General features: G+C 45.7%; 2 protein-coding genes across 3 annotated transcripts in view; both read left to right on the top strand.

Annotated features, from left to right (window-relative positions):
* The first annotated feature begins 3,012 nt into the window (after positions 1-3,012).
* creg2 (cellular repressor of E1A-stimulated genes 2) lies at positions 3,013-7,143 on the top strand. Its single transcript, XM_036540679.1, has 4 exons — positions 3,013-3,576; positions 3,825-3,994; positions 4,693-4,806; positions 5,970-7,143. Exons 1-4 carry the CDS (start codon positions 3,133-3,135, stop codon positions 6,109-6,111), a joined length of 870 nt encoding a protein of 289 aa, XP_036396572.1. The 5' UTR covers positions 3,013-3,132; the 3' UTR covers positions 6,112-7,143.
* Positions 7,144-9,425: 2,282 nt separating this feature from the next.
* LOC118785479 (alpha-1,3-mannosyl-glycoprotein 4-beta-N-acetylglucosaminyltransferase A-like) overlaps positions 9,426-21,414 on the top strand; it is a 42,252-nt gene continuing 30,263 nt past the window's right edge. Inside the window, exons 1-2 of one of the 2 annotated variants that reach the window (XM_036540156.1) lie at positions 9,426-9,491; positions 10,092-10,483. In XM_036540156.1, the coding sequence (XP_036396049.1) occupies positions 10,390-10,483 (94 nt within the window). In that variant the 5' untranslated portion in view covers positions 9,426-9,491; positions 10,092-10,389. Of the gene's footprint in view, positions 9,527-10,091; positions 10,484-21,414 lie in introns of both variants that reach the window. The other variant, XM_036540155.1, reaches the window with a different exon arrangement.

The raw sequence follows: 21,414 nt of genomic DNA on the forward strand, positions 1-21,414 counted from the left end.
GTTTCCAAACTGCAAGGCTAGTTCTAGAGAGAGGGCTTAATTATTCAGCTCAATCAGAAACTATAAAAAGGATGAACCTCTCTCCTCTGTGCAATGTTCATCAAACATCAAAAAATCTCTAGCCTCCTAACTGTACATGAATTGCTTTGTTGACATTATCTGTTTGAACTGACCATTTAAGCCACTGCCAGTAGGACCCAGAGGGAAGTGGAGTCTCAGACAGACTGGACTGTCTCACCGGTGAGGGAGGCTCTGTTACATTGCTGATTGCTCAGGCTTTGATTGATGAAGGTGTTCCATATTCTTAAAACTGGCCAACAGTTCTCATCTTCCCTGTGCTATGTGTGTGTGTGTGTGTGTATGTGTGTGAAAACGAATCAAGAGTAAAAAAACTTTTTAAGAATACATCTTAAAATAGAAGGAAATCTTGTTCCATGGGAACCAATGTTGGCTGAGTATGTCATTGATGTTTTTTATCATTATTATTTTTGCATTCTAAATATGACATTTTATGTAATTTGTGAATACATTTAAGCTACTTGTGCTACAGAAGTATAGTAAAAGAATACAGTCATCTCTGTTTCATTTATATCTACATAAGTGTGGGCAAAATGAGAGCAAAAAACAGCCTTATTTTCTCCAGAGATCAGAATTGACCTGGCTGTGTGAATTACTGTTGGAATATTATTTATTTGTTCCCCTGTTGCCCTTTACTTTCAGTGCTGAAGCCTTTTTCCCAAGTGCTCATGCGGTCATAGACTATTCTCATTTCTGTCATTTGAAGTAGACAGGTGTGTACACACTACTCTGCTAGACAAGATGGCAGAACTTTACCACACATATTCAATTATGAGCAGATATTCAGGTCCTGCATTCCATCTGTCCTCCAGTTCTGGTAGGCCACAGGAGGTTCCAACGATGTCAGCATTCCAGTGCTAGCTATGAGTGTCCTTTTTTAAGGCCACCCCCTTCAAGCATGTTGATTATGAGTCAACAAATCAGAACACCTTTAGCTTCAACAATGGGAGAGGCAGAGCTTTTAATGGGAAGTGCACTGAGCTGACTATCTGATGTATAGAAGATCTGTGCTGTTACATAGTTTCTCACTCTGGGCCAGTCTCTTCATTCCTAAACATCTTTTGGGAAAAAAAGAACTGAAATATTTCAAAGAAGAATAACACAGAAATAAAGGCTGTGTCCATAGCCCTCCACTCTGCAAGATGCAGGTCTGTTGCAGGTAGAAGCAACATGATGTCTTTGCTTTCCAAGTTATCAAGCACAACGGCAGACGTGGTTGTTTCTAACTGAGCGTGCTTCTTCTTGAACAGGAACAGGTTTTGGCCTCAATAGTTCTTGGGATAAGAGATTTACATTACATATTTGCTCAGCTGATACACTTCTATAGCTTAGTTATCATGAATTTATACAGCTGGATATTTATTGATGCAATTCAGGTAAAGCACCCTGTTCAAGTGTACAACAGCAGTGAAGCACCTTGGAATTTAGCTAGTAACCTTTGGGTTATAAATCTGGGATTATATAACCACACTGCTGTTTTAATATGGCAATAATTCATGTTGCTTGGTGCCAAGACTATGGCACCAAAACGTTCAGGGCTACAGATGTGGATGTACGGGCGGATGTGGAATTATAACCCTCAGGTCAGGTACTGCTAGATCCCATACTTACTTAGATGGGAAGCCCCCCTGCATCATGGGAATGTGTCCAAGTGATCGTCTGCTTATTGTGTGTGACCCATGATTTTCACCCCTGGTTTAAATAATATGGTTATGTTTAATGTCATTGCTTTTTTGATAACACTGAAAGCAGAAAATATACGTCTGGGAAAAAAATCTGGCACGCTCAGCTCTTTTGTCATATGAACACAATGAGTGTTTAGAGTGATGGGAAACTGATAGGGAAAGTGACGCGATATCTCACACCCTTGAACTCACACAAAACAAGCATTATGTCAATGTTATTCCAATATAAACCGACTTGAAATCTGCCGTTTGTAATATCATGTTTTCTTTACACAATATTTTGCAGTTATTAAAAGATGCTAAATTGTTGGAGCATGCACTGTCTTTTTTCATGCTGATACTGTTCTTTTCAGTAGCAAACAGACACAGTTTGGGTGTTCATGCCGCTCTGAAAATGGTAAGTCCAAGCCCAGCACTATGGGGGTCCTTAGGGGTGCATTGCACCCCCAGACAGACCTCAGTGCACCCCCAGTTGTCTGCTTACATCCTGATGTCTACATAGTATTTATTACGTTTTTTAAATATATGACTTTTTGTGCCACCCGTGGACTGCTATTGCACCCCTCTGTATTTTCTCCTGGCGCCGGGCCTGGGTAAGCCCCTAAGATCATTGACTATGTGCATACAACCATAGAACATCTGACCGCTTGTATTCACTTGGGTAATAACGGGCTATAAAAACAATGTCTCAATATGTAGTTATGGACTTTATAGCTGCAGGCATTGGAGGTAAAGAAAAGTCGAAATCAGGTTTCTAATCAGGGCTTTATTGCTGGACACAAGCCACGTTCCAACTGTTGCTACGGCCTCAGTAGACAAATATATTCAAGCCATCCCGCGGTTCTCTGTTAAAACTGTCGGACAGATGGGTTAGCAGATTCTGAAGACTAACTACAGTATAAGCTCCAACAATCTGTTCATAAAGAGTGAATGGATAGACGGAAACCCGATTTAATTATCAGACAGACAAGCTGTCGCAGACATGATTTGTACGTTAGTCAAGAGAAACCCATGAACTTTCATCTTGTTTACACTTTCTGGCTAAAGGCTATAGCTGGTGGCTTATGCATTCATACATTTATTCTGGTCTTCTGCAAAACGCCAACAATGTGTTACGTATGCCACTCAATTAATTCATTTTTATCCCGGTTGACGTGTTCAGGATTGTACTTCGTAGACCTAACGACCCCACACACAGATGTCATTTGACCATAATAACAGATTGCTATTTAATAAACTCGCAGAACTGCAACCTGTTCTCCGTCGCCCCGGGTCGCGGCGCTGTTTGCGCGCAGCTGGTCTACTTCCCGACGTGCTCTCTACCCTCTGTTATGAAAGCACACGCGCTGTACATTCCCCATGCTGGTATATGAAAACAGTGCAGCAAAAGCAGATGGAGTTAAATTTCTTCCTGACGATACTTGTCGCAATTTTCCGCCCCAGCGAAGGCTATGCCATCATTAACTCGGTTTCGTGGGCTGTCACCAACGATGTCGACGGAGAACTCGAGTCCACATCAAACGAGGAGTCTGCTCCGGCTCTCCTAGCAGACACTAGCAGTATTTGGAAGCAGGCTTTCCCGGCCTCTGTTCACAGCGACAATGCGGAAAAGCGACCAGGGCCGATGGTGGAAACCGAAGACCTGAAGCAGGCATCGTCCCCGTCCAGGATGTTCTCCTATCGGATGGAAACGGTGAAGCCGACCGCTGGCGTACCCCCTCCGCCTCCGCACGAGGAAACGGCGAGGACGGCTCGGTACATGGCTCACTACAGCGACTGGGGCTTCCTCGCTACTATTTCTACACAGGACAAGGTGCATGACAGGACTTTTATAGAAGCTTTGATATGGTTTACTCTCTGATGAACAGTTGAGATAAAACTGCGGCCAATATGTTTTGTAATCGGAATGAAAAACGTTGGCCGCGGAAAACTATAACAAGGCGTTTTCAATTGCTTCACTGCACGTTTTTTTCGCAAACTGTAATGGAGAAAAAAGTTTATTTGAACTAAGATGTTTGTGCGTGTGCGTGCGTGCATACGTGTGTATGTCTGTGTTTACAGATTAAAGGTGTTCCGTTTGGGAATATCTTCTCAGTTAGTGACGGCCCGCTGGACAATAGCACGGGAATTCCCTACTTCTATGTCACTCCAATGGACAACACTGTGACAGATCTGAGGAGCAACCCTTCCGCCTCTCTAACTTTCTCTGAGGCAGAGGGAGACTTTTGTAGGTACGAGTGCCATTTTTGCATCATAGTGGGCTATCTGTTTTTGTCAATCAGAATTACTTCGACAAGGATCAGGACAGTTTACAAAGGCGTCATAGCAAGATGTGCATGCCACACGAACATCAAGAACAAGGCCATAGGTTAAGAACAGCAGAGTAACACATAACTAATAAAGCTTCAGGCTGAAAAAAATTGCTGAGAAATGGTCATAAAACCATAATCATTTCTCGTGCGTACTCGTTAGCACCTACAAATGACCGTGAAAGCATCTATTACCTCGGAGCAGAGACTTAGTGGTCCGTCGTAACAGCAGCGCAACCTTCCATCAAGCTAACATGTACTTGTGTTTCAGACAGGGATTAAACATTGTTGCTCACTCTGAATGAATGGATCACACCTCACCATGCATGATACATTTTTTATTTAGTGGGCACTGCTGATACAGTTTTAAATTATTATGTCACATTGTAACGTCATGGACTGTATTAACTCATGTTTCAACAATCTGGTAAAAACAAAAACATTTTGCAGAAGGTTGTCACACTGAAGCCTTTAAATGTAGACTGTGCATAGTTAAAACAACCTAAACTACAGTGATTGTAATGTTAATGTTAGTGTTTACTCTTAAGGGGTTTCTATTTGCATGTGAGTGGAGGAGGTAGGTATTTGCTTGTATTGATGGAGCACATTGTTTTTTGCAGGAAGAATGTCTATGATCCAGAAGACCCCAGATGTGCCAGACTCACCTTGACAGGGCAGATGGTGGAGGTGGGGCCAGAGGAAGTGGATTTTGCCAAGGAAGCCATGTTCTCCAGGTGTGTGTGTGTGTATGTGTATGCGCGGCAGAGTGTGTGCTTCCTGCACAAGTGGTTGTGTGTGTGTGTGTGTGTGTGTGTGCATGCATGTATGGTTGGAAGTATGTATGTATGTGCATGTATGGTTGTATGTGGATGTGGAGGGTGGTGGTAATATTATCATGGAAGCCCAACAGTATTATAGAATCATTTCCAGGTGCTGGCACCAAGAGAATATTATTGATTGAGAAATTTCTAACCATAAAGACAGCAATGATTCAATCATATTTTACCAGAATCTTTCTAAACACTTTAGATAATATAGACAGTTACCTTACTAGCAATATCTCTCATTACATCTGTCATTAGCCGTTAACATTTTCTAGTCCACTTTTGTTTGTGTTAACAGTTTTCTGTTTAACAGGACATTCTGTAGGGTTTGCTGAACACACATATATGCAAATATTTTTGTTGTGGTGGTTTAAAAGTTTTGTTATGACCATTGATCTGAAAGAGCTGGATGAGTGCACAGGAACAAATGTTGCAGATTATACCAACATGTAGACGAGCGCACCACCACTTGCCAATCTCCCATTCATTGGGTTTCTGGGGGTGTCGTCCGCCTCTCTGACTCGGTTCCCGCTGTAGAGCTGGAACATCAGGTCAGCAGAAGCCGATGCCAATGCTGGCCAGCCCTGTACAGCATGATTGCTTTTCAATTGCGTCACCTGAAATCAGAGTGGAAGCATGTGTGGCAAAGTGGTAAGGAGCAGGACTTGTTAGCTGAAAGATTGCTGGTTCACATCCCCACTGGGGCACTGCTGTTGTACCCTTGGGCAAGGTACTTTACAGACCATTGTCTCAGTAAATATCCAGCTATGCAAATGGTTAAATGTGAACCTATGTAAGTAACTCTGGGTAAGAGCATCTGCTAAATGACAGTAATGTAATGTAATGTGACACCAAACTGAATGCTGGCACTTGCCCAGATCAGGGCAGGTGACTGCCTGGACTTTGTCAGCAGTCCAAGGCTGTTTTTTTTCTGAAACAGATTTCACGTTACTTTAAAAAAATGCGCATGCCGGTTGGCAATGACCTTGAGCTGCTGCTTACACCAGAAAAGCCAGTAAGGTGAGCCGTCTGTGAACACAATGTCTGCCTGTGTTTTTTGACGCCCTCTCCAGGCACCCAGTGATGAAGAAATGGCCAGTGGGACACAAGTGGTTCTTCATGAAGCTGAGTCTGGAGCAGGTGTGGCTGCAGGACTGGGTGGGCGGGGTGTCATTGGTGCCCCTGGACGAATACTTCAGAGCCACGCCCTTCTGAGCATCGGACCATGTCTTCTCTAGGCTCTTGTGAAACGAAATCAGAACAACACTGCTCTGAACAGCAGACAGGCTCCATCCAACCCGACGTCATCTGTGGCAGGACCACAGCTACACGTGTGACACACGCACACGCACACATTACGTGGAACAGCAGTTCTAATTCTGTGAAAGTCACTTTTATCACTTTTTATCTTTTACAACAATATTGTCTGAACAATTAGCTAAAAGTAATTGTGCCTGAAAGAGAGAGGGAAGTAAACAATACCAAATTAAGAGTATAATTAAATATCTAATATTGTTTCCCTACTGTATTATTTCTACAGCTAATAACAAACTAGCCAGGGCTGTACATACAAATATTAGTGTTTTCTGTTGGCTGCTAATTACCCAAGCATGTAGTCCTTTCCAACTAAGTGTGTGTAGGTGGACCTATTCAATAAAACAGCGAGTAGCTCCTGAAGCCAATCAGCAGAAAGAAAAAGCTACATCATGTGACTCTGAATGGCCTATCCCTTTCACAGAAACAGTAAATTCTGCAAAACTATGGGCAAGGCAGGCTGTCTTACCTGTTGAGAGATGAGAACCATTTCTATATTGCAGGTACTAACTTTTTTCCTTAACAAACAGTACCCTAGAACTGGAAACAGTGGAAATGCTCACTGATTTATACTCTCATGTAAGCTCTAACAGTATGGCTACGTCTATGGGTGTGTTTTCATCATGAAGCCTTGTTTGAACTAATAGAAAAAAGCAAACTCAGAGATTGCAGACCTTCACCCCTTTGACCCATCTAGTGTAAAATGTGGTTACTGCACCCTTTTGACATGCACAGGAGAGAAATTGACAGACAGAAAGACAGGGATACGTACAGTACAGAGCAAAGAGCAATATCCTCAGGGCCTTGGGAGGGAAATAGTCATTAATTATTGATAGTATATGACTTATTCTGTTTTACAACAGACTGAAAATGGATAGTAAGAGGTGAAGAAACCATAAAAATTAGTGAACAGGTTCTAAGTGCTAATACTAATTGACCATTAATTCATAACAATCTGAATGTAGGAAAAATGCATTTTATAAAACAAATAGTAATAACTTGAAAAGATTCATCTTGGTTTACAACACAAATACAACCTGCATAGTATTTGTTCAAAACATTTATTTTCATGATTAATGAGACGTTAGGGAATTGACGTTATGCTTAATTATGTTTTCTGTCTATATAAACGGGCCATTAAAGTAAAGTTACCTAATGGCCTATATTATAATAATGGTCATTTAGATTTATAGCAGCCAGCATGGTGCTTCTCAAGTGCACATCGCTATTGATTTGTTGTTACTCCTATCAGCAAGCAGGTCAAACAGTGATTCAGAGTATAGTTTGTCTTGTGTCGTTGGCTGAGTTCACGGTTGATTCTGATAAATAATCCATATTCAAGCTGGTGCGAGAGAGTTAGAAGAACGATAACAGTGAGTTGAAAAAAGCTTTTCCCGATCGTGAAATCCAGCTTTTACAATCCCCAAAACCCAACCCGTCAACCTCTGAATGTCTACTCAACGCAGACCGCCTTGATTGTCGTTACTTGTATTGTGAGGGCTAGACGTGCACAGAGTCCTTCTGTTAACCTAAAATCTGGAGATGAAAAAACAATGGTTTGCCACAAATGAATTTTGGCAGCTGTGGAACATCTGTCTAGATTCTGTTTGACCGCTACGTGTTTAACCCATTTCAGTAACTTTTACTAATACACGTAAAAGTTTTTTTTTTTTTTTTTTTTTGGTTTCAAAATTTTTTAATTCATTTAAATGCCCACCAGTCTCACAATGCTGTTTAAGAAACACGTTAATATCATATGTTTAATAAAGAACAAGCCGCACTGTGGTTACCCTGAATTCAGGGTTTAACTTTAAGGTTCAGCTTTGCCACTTTTACACAAGAGGGGGATCTGATCTACATTTTTTCTTGAAACATGAGCATTGTACACCAGTAGTTAAGATGTACTGTCAAAAATGCAGGATTAGTTACGTCCCAGTCGTTTCAATTTTACTGCAGTGTACAACAGCTAGTCATTCACATCAGAAATCGTTTTTCCAAATGTTCACCTCCACATTGTCTGCTTTTGTTGTGCATGGCCTTCGAGTGATAAAAATGACGAGTGTGTGCAGTCGTTGTATGCCACGAAGGTGAAACCAGATTGGTTTAATATGAAAGTGTGAAATAAAAAAGAGATGAAAAATTTTAAGGCTGAAGTCATTGTAAGCAACATTTTGGTGGGTACGAGTCTGTGGCATGTTGCTATATTCATGAAATGTTTTTTGGGCAAGATGAATGAGTGTATTTCTTAGTCACCGGCAATAAACTTGCACTTTTAGTTAACGATTGTTGGGGTTTCCATATGGACAGTGTCGCCGATTAGAGGCTGATTGAGTCAAAACTGCATATGAACACGGTGATACACTGCCAGTTCACGGTAAAAAAAAGCAATTTACTCTAGCAGTTAAAAAGAATGTCTCGTTTGAGATGCCGATAACGCTGGCAGAGCCAGTACCCAGCACTGATTGTAGGATGACAGCTGCAATTTGCGCACGCGGTGGAACAAGGGGTTGCGAATACCTTGCGAATATCGCAGGTCATACAAGCACACACCCAGACGACCTTTAGCTGTGAATTCATTCCAGGAATCAGAGATTAATTCACCCCTCCCTTACCCAAAGGTCAGAGTTATTTCGCCGTACATTAACATTTGACTACTGAAATGATTTCTCTCGATCAGCTGACTCATTTAAATCTCACGGGTGAAGATGACTACAAAACTTAAGTAACCTGTAGGGTTAAATGTTCACAGAGACAGCAACAGTCATAATTCTCTGACATAAATTGATACCCCGAGCAGACTACTTTCCCGAGAGTTGGCTTTCCGGCGTTGCTGTTCAAAGTTTTGACACATAACGGCGCTCTTGAGGGACCTTTTTAAGTACATCTTCACAAAAGGATGTCACGTATTTGCTTACTTGGTCAGTTAAACTTTGAATGCAATTTCATGTACCTTGCATATTGTTTTTATCCAAACACCCACCAAAAATAAGCAATGGTAGCAACCTTTCACTTCTTTGACAGACAAATTGTAAACAAGATCGTGCACCGTTGCGGCAGCATTCATAGTACGTGTTGCCTTTTGTCCTGTGGTTGGTTTAGCGCAGTTTGGCAGTAGCCAATAGTATCTTTCAATGGGCGGTGACCATATTAAGGTTGCTTGAGAGCTCGCTATTTGTAAATGCTGAAGGAAAAGGCATATGTACGCATTACTGTGAGTGGCGGCGGAGGGTGCGCTGAAAATTGAACTTCACGCTCATAAGGGGTCAGGAATTGATGAAAAGGTAGATAGAACTTGCGCAAAGGACGGAATAGAGAAGTAAGTTGCTAGATAATGAGCTACATATTAGAGTTAACTGAACGAGTCGGCTTTTCTTGTGTTTTACATCAGCCTTTGAAAACGACTTCCAAATAATCCTATCAATGCAACAACTTCTGTATTAGCCGAATGGGACGCCTTGTTCGCTCTGATCGTTTGCTACATTGTACTTGCCATCGCATGGCAACTTGGGCGCTTTAAGTAGCTAGCTTGCCACAGCTTTAAGCACAAAATCCCTTTATTTAATCTGTTTATCCTTCGCCAGTTAAGAGGTATGATGCTGAAGACGTGAGGACGGTGCATGAAAGAAGCTGAAGTCTTTAATATTTCTCTGTGTTCTCCAGCGGTGCTCTAGAACTCCCGCTGGAGCTGATTCCAAACCTAACGCAAAACTCGGGATGTGGGCGTGTTTATCCCACTGTACTGATCTGCTTGACAGCTGGTTGACGTTAGCTAGCTGCTAGATTTGACATTATCATTATTTGCTTGGTTAACAATTACAGCTGTTGGGCTTCTTTGTTGCTCAACGAATTGACTCTTGCATGTTCTTGTCATTTCATTGTAGACTGCATCCTAGGCAGCTTCAACTGTGGAAGGCGACGGTGTTGAGCAGACCTCCTCAGACGTAGCTACATGCCCGGATCCCTTATCGTCCCCAGTCCGGTTTGAATGAAATAATAGCACGGCAGGTCATGCTTTTTGAATCTGACTCATTGTGAAAATGCTGTGAGCGGAGCTGACTCGTGATTGAGCAGCCGTGCGCCTGACGACGCAGTCGGCTAGTGCCGGAGGAGCGCTCGTGCTACAGGATCCGTCTGGGGCTCGGAGGAAGAACATCTGTCCGGAAATATCGCTGAAATGAAATGAGGCTCAGACATGGAACTGTTGCCACTGCGATTATTTTCCTCACGTCTTTTCTCAGCCTGTCTTGGTATACTGCCTGGCAAAATGGGAAAGGTAAGCATGCACGACTGGCTCGTTGAGTCCAGTTCATAAGTGGCCGGCGCAGTTGCTAGTTCGTACAAGTGTGATTGCTCGACAGCGTCAAATGACATCTTCGTCCTGCAAAGCCAAGCATACTGTAGATGACAAGTCTCTTAGCTGTTATCGGTGTTGACGTTGTACCCAGATTTATTAACAACAATAAATCATTGGGTTATCAGATAAGGAGCTAAAGACGCTTGTTTGTAAGAGATTACATGTCCAAAATTGCACACCGCGTTTTCCTCATGGCTGGATAGAATTTTCTGTTGATATATCTGGCTAGTAACTTCGAAATCCACATAAAAGCTGTAGCCATACTGTAACGGTATAAGGTCACATAGGCACGCGAGTTAGAAAGCACCCAAATGGCATATATGTCAGCATTGCTTTACGGTTGATGGTGGTAGTCTTTCCAGTCATGCTGGTTAGGAGTGCCACCACCCGCTGTCATTAGGATAAAACAGTTATGACCATAAAACTCAAAATTCACACTCAAAGACATTAGTTTGTTTAACGGAAGGCTTGAAAGCTTGTGATTCTTTTAGCTATACTACCATGAGAATTTAAGACCCACAGTTAAAAAGCAAGGCTTTGAACGCACCGTAGTACGCATTTTAGTGTTTCCTGTAATTAATTTATAAAAAAAAATTAAGGAAAAGATGTGTATTTTGATCACAACCAAATCCTGCACAAAATATTGCATTTAGTTTAAAAAAATCGATCGAAACAGGGGCGTGCTTCTTGGAATCAGTGGACAGTCGGTTTCCTTCTTGTGGTACAGCTGGGGTGGGAAAGCGCCATTATCCAAGAACTCCAAGTTAAAGGTTGCCTTAAAGTGAATGACAGAACATGACAGCACCAGCTTGGAAAGTTGTCAGTTCAAAGGGCACACGCGGCCTTGAAGGGTAGCGATGCGTTATAATTTATCTTTGGAGACATTCCAACTCAAGATGTGAAACTGACGTCCTGTTTGGGCGCAGATAGTTTTAATTCTGTTGCGGTGATCGTGAATGAGATTAGGTCCAGATGGCATCTGGTAGCCGCTGGCAGTGCTGGAAGCGCGTAGTGGCGGGAGAAGGAGAGAATGACATATTTCCGTCCTTGTAGAGCCCATGCTAACCCAACACTGCTCCACGGAACCAAGCTACAAACCAGTCTGATGATATGATCCTTAAAGCAGCTCATCGGTGGTATAAGAAATTAAGAGGCACTACTTCTTGTATTTGTAAAATTGTTATAAAATGCACGTAGAAGCCGCGATATATTATATGAATAATGTACCCGATCTGCAGGTGCCAAAGGGTAGGCGCTCCAACTCCGGTGAACTGCAACGTAAAAACCCTGAGGATACTTGCGGTTAGTCTTTATTGGTTCATAGAGGCTCCAGGCAGAAGTTGTTGTAGGAACCATTTGTGCAGTTTGTTATGTAACGGTTGAGGTTAGAGCTGTGGTTGGGGAATCTGGTATTAGTAAGGAATTAGTAAATTATCTTGTGTAATGCATGACTTTGGTTCCCTTTTCATGCATATTTAAGAGAGAGAAAAAAAATCTATATCTTGTTCATTATCAGTCCTTTTAATTCTAATTCAAGTAGTTGATAAGTGACACCACAGTCAATTGTTTACGTAATTAAACACTCTCATGCATGGAACCCCGTATGAGGTTCTGAAATCTACTGTTCGTTTGTGGAATCCAGTAACTGTGCCCTGGAGTCAAGTGTTGATGTGGAACCTGCTGTCCATGATCTCAATCAGTCCACCATACAGAGCCCAATGTCACCACTTCACAGTCCAGTTTTCCGCTGCGAGTGTCCTGGACTCTAATGTTGATGTGGAAGCTGGCGAAAATGCAGATAAATGTATGTTAGTGTGGACGTGAAACTCAGTGCCAGTGCTGTAGAATCTAGTCTTGATTTGGAACCTTGTCGTCAGGGTTCTGGAATACGATGACGTGGAGCCCCTTGTCAGCACACGAGGAACTTTTGATACCTCTGCGTTCCGACATGGAGCGTTGGTAAGGGAACCGGTTGCCCTGGCCCTGGAACCTGGCTTTGGTTTTCGATACGAGCAGGGGTCTTCTGCGTCAGGGGTCTTCAGTCCTCCTAATGGTGGCCGCAGCGCGAGTTTGCCGGGATGACTGCCGATACCGAAAGCTGTCTGCGGAGCGGTCACATGCGCTGTGTGTGGCGCTCAGTAAATCATGAGTTAAAGCAAAGCAAAGGGTTACTTTAAGGTTTTTCTCCTTTGCTTTTACAACCTTGAGAGCTAGTTAAAACCATGCGGTTTCAACGTCTGACCCAACTCTCTGAGAGTGCACATGGTTTCTGCTCTTTTTTTTTTTTTTTTTTTTTTTTTTTTAGCGATTACGAAACACTGTCTCATCTGTCTGCAGAAAACAGGAATTCTTCCTCCAGTTTGGATGTTTTCTGTGCGACTCTTTGTCGCGGGCCTCCGTCGATGTGAAAATGCCACGGCAATGTATCCCACGGCAACGTATCCCATGGTTTCTTTTTTAAGCGCTGGGCCTACAGTGGGTGGGAGACAAAGAAAAATCAAACCGCTGCTTCCCGGCCTAAATAAAGTCAGACAGCCTGAAGATAAATTATTATTTTTTTACACAAAGCTTCACATTCATAATAAGAGTGCTCTGCACTGCTCCCAAGAGGAGCGTTGCGGTCGAATGCGTCTGTCCCCCCCCCCCAGAGCCTGAGTGCTGCCCCGGCCACTTAACGCTGTGCCTTTTGTAAAAAACGAGGCTCCGTCTCAGTGGCTCGGAGAGCGGGAGCTTGACAGGCCGGGCCACAGAGAGACCGCTTTGAAAAGTCGAGCGTTTGAAGCCTCAGGAGCGAAACTTGCTGCTTGGTGTGTGCGTGTGTGTGTGTGTGTGTGTTTGTCAGAGAGTGAGAGTATTTGATGGAGTGTGTGTGTGTGTATGTGTGTGTGTGAGTTGTAAGAGCGCTGCCCTGCCGTGAGAAATCTCACGGTCATTACTGTTCTGGTCCCGTCCCCTTGGAAATTGCTGTCATTTCCGAACAATTTCGCTTCCGATTGACCTGAATGAGGGAATTCATCTCGCATTTGATTTGCTGTAGGGGAGTTTTCTGTGTGCGTCTCACATGACTAGCAGTCATGTTGGTTTTAATACTGCAAACACTGTCACGGGTCTTTGCAACACTGTGATGATTTGTGAATCAGTGGAGCACACAGACATGAAGCAGATGATTCATTACTATATCTAATATTGGACCCCAAGGGTGTGGTTTAATATCTGAGATCACACCCACTAGGTGCTGTTACCAGCATCTTACCTATGGGCAAGGCAGTTTGTTGTGTTTGTACACTAGCGTCATTGGAACCCTGAAGAGGGAAGGGAGATACCAGACTGGACCCCATAGTAGTAATTAATCCAGAGACATTTTTGAATTGCCACTGGTTACTGTGATTTCAACTGAAGTTAAAGGGTAAAGATGTCTGGGGGTTACTAAGGGATACTAGGGTTGAACAACAGTGTCCATTCTCACAAACGAGAGGTCAGATCTAGGGCGATTACAGAGTGATGACAATGGGTAAATATTGAGAATAATGACATCATGCACAAGCCTACGCATATGCTGACCCCTGGAAGAAATCCTGTGGTCCGATTGGCCATGTCCAAGGGCCGGCGTGACTGCACCCATCTTGTGTTAGGTTGATGTTGGTGGCGCAAAGTTCAAAGGATCCCCCCGCCCCGGGCTGCGGCCTTCCCCCTCGTTCCTGTCCTTTTTCCCCGCCCCCTTGGAGCCTTACCTCATCGGTGGAGCATTCTGGTTTGTTGCTGTCCAAAAATAGGCGGCGAGGCAGACAATTATCCCTGGCACGCGGGGGAGATAAGGAGCGGGGCTTTGTTCCCAGTACATCCCTCAGAAGGCCGGGCCAGTGCTGCGGAGCGGCATGGAGAGCCTCATGGAGCGAGAAGTGGAAAAGGGAGTGGAGGGAGGAAAGACCATGGAACCACACTGGGAGGAGAGAGAGAGAGAGAGAGAGAGAGAGAGAGAGAGAGAGAGAGAGAGAGAGAGAGAAAGAGAGACAGAGAGAGAGAAGGAAGGAGAGAGCGCAGAAGAGAGGGAGGAAGAGAGAGGGATGAGAGAGAGCGAGGGAGAAGGGAACGAGATAGCAAAGGAGAGACGGATAAAGACGGGCAAAGAGGGAGGGAGAGCAAAAGAGAGGCAAAGAGGGAGAGAGCTTGAAAGAGAGCAGGATGGAGAGAAAGCAAAAGAGAGAGGCAAAGAGGGAGAGAGAGCAAAAGAGAGAGAGACGGTCCTGTGGAGCAGCTTCCTCATCAGGCTTCCTGTTGCAGAAGGCTGACACCGCTCACAGGAAGTGGATCTGTTGTATTATGCTTTAAATGGGCATTTCTTTTTTTGAATTTATTGTTAGATATGTGACTCCGTAGTTCTGAATTCTGACAGATGTGGACACATCCTCCCTATAGGCGTACATTCACTGCCTCTCCTCACAATCCATGTAATTTGGGTCACCGGTTCCTCTTCCTGCCTTTTTTTTAGGGAGGAGGGCAAGGCTGTTGTCAGCTCTGTGTCTGCTGTCCTGCCCACACACACACACACACACACACACACACACACACACTGTCTCTCACACACAGGCGCTCCTGGGTACGACTTCTGTCTGCCAGCCTTTCATGACTGTCCCATGGTGTCTGCGTCTGTCACCTCTGTGGAGCTTCAGCCCCCCCTTCCTGGCACGGCACGGGCAGCACCACTGCCCGTCTCCCGTCCGCACGCCATATTTACCCCTGAGCCAGCAATGCCCCTCGAGGTAATCTCTCATCTTCCCCTGTCGGCATGGCGACCGAGACGGGCTCTGAGCTAAGTATGTCCCTGGTGATTTAGCCCGGACGTAATGTACTGAACATCAGAAAGAACCCGATTACATGTGTGCATTAAAAAATATGCATTTTGGGATTTTGCCTCTATGTTTTTGCCATCCACTTGATCGAATGACCTCTCATGACTGATTGCCATACATTAGAGATTTTGACATGATTTTGCATGAACATTGCCTTGTACTTAATTTAGAGAGGTGATTGGGGAAGTGATTAGGCAATTTAACCTGGCAGATGTCACGTGGTTATATCACAAGGGTGCAGTGACACAATGCCCTCTTAACGTCCGGAACGGGGATGGCGCGAGGCACAGCTAGGTGTGGCTGGCATGATAAAGAGAGCGTGCATTTGTCAATGCAAATTCAGCCAAGCGGTGGTCCGTGGTGAAGCCAAAAGAAGAACGGGACAAGAAGAAGCGAGCAAGAACAGCGCCCCCTGTCTGACAGCCTGAGGACAGTGCGGTTCACACTGCTGGCTTGTCACCACAGAGAATCTATGACAGGATCAATCCCCATGCCACTGACCCAGCTCCAGGCCTCCAGCAGGGTGGGAGTAGAGATTAGTGATTTCTAGTGTGTGTGTGTGTGTGTGTGTGTGTGTTGGTGTGTGTGTGTGCCTGTGCTTGCACACTTGCCTGCCTTTGATAACACAACTTTCCCAGTCATGACTGGGTGAACCTTAGGCTTCCCTGCGTCCTCTCTGAGTAGGTTCTGATGCTGACAGCTTGAGAACGTTTGATTCAGGGCCCTTTTATTTGCATCAAGAGCCGTACTGAACCATGAAGTCCATTTGCAGTCTGCCTCATGCAAAGCGGGGGAGCAGCGTGCGCCTGGCTGCTGAGGCACGCTACCTCTGAGCAGGACGCTCACAGCACCCTACCTGAGTAACGCTGGGGGATAATAGCCACACTGTGTACCCCTCCCAGAGCAGAGGTGACTGCGGTGCAGAGTGGTGGATGTGTGATGTGATGTCTGCATGTGAGGTTTGGTGGGGAGTGGTGTTCTGTGATGCAATGGCTGAAGTGTGTGTGTGTGTGTGTGTGTGTGTGTGTGGGGGGGGGGTGGGGGTATGTATCGAGCTCCTCCTGCCCTGAACATGGTATCAGCAAACACGGCATCGACTAAATGCCCCGAAGTGAAATCTTCAAAATGAAGAAATCAATGGAACGGGCCTAATGGAAGTCTCCCCACCACACCCCCCCCCCCCTTTCTGATCTCAGTTTTCCCTTCATCTCTCCCCCCTTCTCTCCCGATCTCATCTCTGTCTGTCCCTGTCTCCCTCTATCCCTATTTCTGTCTGCCTGTCCCTCTCTTTTCTCTCCTTCTGCCTCTCTCATCACTGTCCTTCTCACCTCTCTGCCCCTCTCTCTCTCTCTCTTTCTCTGCCTCTTCTCTCTGCCTCTCATCTCTGCCTCTCAGTTGCCTCTCCCTGTCTTGCTCCATGCCTGTGCCTCCTTCGCCTCTCTGCCTCTCTCATTTGAGTCTGTCCTCTGTCGCTCTCTCCCTCCTCTTGTGTACCTCACAGAAAAGCATGCGTCTCACATCGGGGGATTAAGCTCTTTTGGAAAGTGGGCTGCCGAGCGACCTGCTTGATTGGCTCAGTTCTCACCCCCTGATTGGAATGCAAAAGGAGCAGAGCAGTCTCGCAAGTTTTAATGGAGCTGACTGATTCATTCTCCCCCTGTGTGTGTGTGTGTGTGAGAGAGAGAGAGAGAGAGGGAGGAGCCGGCAGGCAGACTTACCTGTCACAAAAACAAAGATGGGGAAAGGGAGAGGATTTTTAAAAAATCAATCGCACTGATGGAAGTTCTGGAGGCTTGCCTGAAGTTTTTAAACTCTCTTCTTTGTTAGTGTATATGGCCAGGAAGTCGAACTTGAGATCCTTGTGTGTCTGTGTGTGTGTCTCTGTGTGTGTGAGAGTGCTGATGCGATATAGACCATGAGGTGACTTTCTGCAAATCAGAAAGGCCAATCTGAAACAGATAAGGTTGTTTTCTGAACACACTTCCTGTTAGATTAATAGTCAGAGAGGTGGTGGATAATTCACGCTCAGGGTGTGTTTAGCCAGAATGGGTAAATGCACTGCTTTGCAGCAGTGGTAAGGATGGTTCTGTCCCACACCAGGAGCATAATGGGTGGAGCTTCTTGCAAGTGGGCATGTACAGGAAAAGCCATCTCTTACTGCCTGTTCGTATGCTCTGTTAGGAGGCAAGCTGTGGATGTTTTTAATTGTTATGAACTGGAAAGAGACTTCCACTTTGGCAGGAGTGGCTTTCCTCTTGAGGTCCACCAATCCCTGTGTTCAGAATTTGCAGATATACTTGTGGTAGAGCTGTTTCCGGTCATTGTAAGTTTAGCAGCACACAGAGCATGTTTTTAAATCATTATGGACAAAGCCTTCTATGTTGAAATGGCAACAAACTTTGGTAAATGATTGCATCTTTTTATTTTTTTGTGTTTCTGTTTTTTTTCAGTTTATGATTAATGCAACTGAAAAGACCAAACTGTAACATTAATCCTAGCCTTGTCTCTTTTCTGATTGCAGCGTAGTTCTCACCACTGTTACTTGAACTTTAAAGAAAGACTTCCCCACCCTCCCCTGTGTAAAAAGTGTGACGTTGTGTAAAAAGAACACTTTCTGTATTGACAACTTCCTGTTTACCACGGTGGCAGACATCACGTAACCCCTCCCTGCTTCCTGTTGGCGGTGGAGGTGGAAAGAAGGGGGGAGTTGGGAGATGTGGGGGAGATTAGCTGGAGTCTGAGATGAGGATCTGCAGATCAGTGATGCCACCCTTGGGGCCTGCGCCACCTGCTGCACAGGGCTGTGTGCCAGGCCTCCTTTCAGCAAAGGAGTGTCACTCCATACCCACAGCACAGTAACACAGCTCATACCCACAGCACAGTAACACAACTCATAGCCACAGCACAGTAACACAACTCATAGCCAGGGCACAGTAACGCAGCTTATACCCACAGCAAAGTAACACAACTCTTACCCACGGCACAGTAACACAACTCATAGCCAGGGCACAGTAACGCAGCTTATACCCACAGCACAGTAAAACAGCTCTTACCCACGGCACAGTAACACAAATCATACCCACAGCACAGTAACACAACTCATACCCACAGCACAGTAACACAACTCTTACCCACAGCACAGTAACACAACTCTTACCTACAGCACAGTAACACAGCTCTTACCCACAGCACAGTAACACAACTCATACCCACAGCACAGTAAAACAACTCATAGCCAGGGCACAGTAACACAGTTCATACCCACAGCACAGTAACACAACTCATAGCCAGGGCACAGTAACGCAGCTTATACCCACAGTAAAGTAACACAGCTTGTACCACGACACAGTAACACAAATCGTAACCATGGAGCAGTCACACAACTCATAGCTATGGCACAGTAACACAACTCATAACCAGGGCACAGTAAAACAGCTCATACCCATGGAACAGTAACACAACCCATAGCTATGGCACAGTAACGCAGCTCATATCCCATAGAACAATAACACAGCTCATACCCACAGCACAGTATCGCAGCTCATTCCCACAGCATACTAATGCAGCTAATGGCACAGTAACCATGGCAATAACAAATAGCCAATAACCATGGCACAGTAACACAGCCCATAACTATGGCACACTAACTCATCGCATAACCACAGCACAGTAACACAACTCATTACCAAGGCACAGTAACACAGCTCGTAACCACAGCACATCAATGCAGCTCATAACCATGCCACAGTAACATAGCTGCAATTTTTCTGTTTGAAGTTGACAAACATCATTCAGTATGTTGAGCTCAATATGGCTAATGTTTTTAAGAAGCCATTTGGCAGTTTGGACCATTTTTTGGCAAACACAATGTCGAGTTGGCCTTTCGTTTTGGCCCTGTAACACCATGACTCAGCCTGGCGGGATGATGCCTCCTCTTTGGTTTGGGATTTTGGAATCAGAATGGCAGTCCCAGTGCAGATGTCTGCATGTGGAAAAAAGTAAGACAAAGTGAAGCTCATTATCCAAACCTCTGAAGAGCTTGCTAAGACAGCTGCTGTTTGCCTATTTGTCCCTCCATTAGCCATTTCCCCCGCAGCACCACTGCTTGACAACGCGTGTGAACACAAGTGCTGACAGGGAGGGGGAAACACGTTCCTGTGTTCTGTAGTGTTGTAGCAGTAAGGAGCACGACTAGCAGCACACAGGTTCAATTCCCAGGTGGGCCACTGCAAGGCTTTTTTCCACTAAACGCCTCAGCAAATATCCATCTGTATAAATGGATAACATGCGAAACTGAGCTGTAAGCTATGTTAATTCGTTAATTCGTGTCTGCTAAGCATATGTGATATAACAGGCAGTGAGACCCGTGAATGAGTCCTCCTGGCAGTTTTCTAATTCTCCTCCCTCTGCCTAACGCCCCCCTACCCCCCCCCCCCCCCCACTCCCCGGGTTCCCTGCGATGATAAGGAGTGACATTTCGGAGCAGAAAATCCCAGACGATCTCCGTCTCCCTTTTATCTCCGGCGGGGGAGCGGGGCGGCTGGCGTCTGAAGGCTTCGCAGGAGAGGAGACGCTCTGAAGCCCCTTAAGAGGACTGAGTGGCTCTGCGCCTCTCTCTTTGTGCGTCTCGCTCTCGAGTGTTTCACTCGTCGCCGTGGCGTCGCTGTGCCATCGCGCCGCTCGTCACGCTGTCCCGGCGGAGCGGAGGCGGGGCAAAGGCTGGTGGCCAGGCCTCTCGGTGGCCGTCCAGCCCCGCGCCCTTGTTCCCATGACCTCCAGATGTCCCTCCCGGCTTTGGGCATCTGTCTTCGCCCGTTGAGAGTCATGTTGGAAGCGGTGATGGAGGAGCCAGGCAGTCCAATTCTAATTTGACCATTGGGCGTGCCTCCAGCCCTCCCCCACCCCAGTTCTGTGTGTTGATCCTCCTTCCAGAGCCAGAGAGAGAGTGAGGCATCCAGAAATAACAAGATTAGGAGGATGTGCCGCAGATAAGCTGCTAATCTGGTTAGAGGGCCTAAGACCTAAGGCCTAGCCAGAGTACCCAGAGCCGCTAAAGCTGACAGCTGAGGCTCAGAGCTGCCACCAGGGGGCGATGGACAGGGAGGGGCACCACTTGGCTATGACAGAAGCAGGGGGCTGGGGCTTTGTGGGCATTACCTACCAAACAGAGAGTGCTGTTTATGTCCCCCACACAAGGCAGGCCCTGTGCCGTGTATCAGCAGGTTGTTGGGGCTGTTTTTCGTTTTGTTTGTTTGCTTTACAAGCGACCAGGCCAAACCTCAGCGCCCCCCCAGCCTCACCCCTGTTTGAATAAAGCCCTCCTTCTATCGCCCATAGCATGTGCCGTGTTGCAGGAAGGGTGGAGAAGGTGGGGGGGGGGTTGTTTGCTTGGTTGGATGGCGGCCTGCTTGTCTGGTGCCTGAAAGGGCCTTGTGGTGTGTTGAGAGTTGGGAGAGAGTGAAAGAGGCAGTTGACTCCGGCTCTCCGTTGGGTAAACAGGTCCGGCTCGCGCCTGGGCAGACGGGGTCGGGAGTGACACCCTGGAGTGGATGGGATTGAGGGGGGGGCATTTCTGCAGGGCACGCTCTCAGCTCCGGTTAAACCCCCTGCAGCATGCAGTCACCGGTGCACTCGATGGGTTTATTTTATTTTTATTCACCGTATCGGCTCGCTGATTCCACATAATATTTAGCGAGGAGCTTTTTCTCACACTGAAGGAAAGTGCTGAGGGGTGAGAGTCTAAAAATAAAACAGGCAGTTTTATTGCTGATTGGATATTGCCGCACGCTTCTTCAGTGGAATCCTGGCAGACCTGGTGAAGTTTAGCCTGAATTTGCGCTCTCGCGGGGCTTTAGAGAAGCGCTCACCTGTAGGTTTGCGTGTTTTTGTGTGTGCGTGTGCGCACGAGTAGCTCCGTTTCCGCTCGCTGTGGTTTCCTGAATGGCCTCGAGGTATCTCCAGTGTGGCTCACGGTGACGTCAGCATCCTCTCCGCGTGGTG

This window comes from Megalops cyprinoides, chromosome 11, assembly GCF_013368585.1.
Source record: "Megalops cyprinoides isolate fMegCyp1 chromosome 11, fMegCyp1.pri, whole genome shotgun sequence".
Classification (NCBI taxonomy): Eukaryota; Metazoa; Chordata; class Actinopteri; order Elopiformes; family Megalopidae; genus Megalops; species Megalops cyprinoides.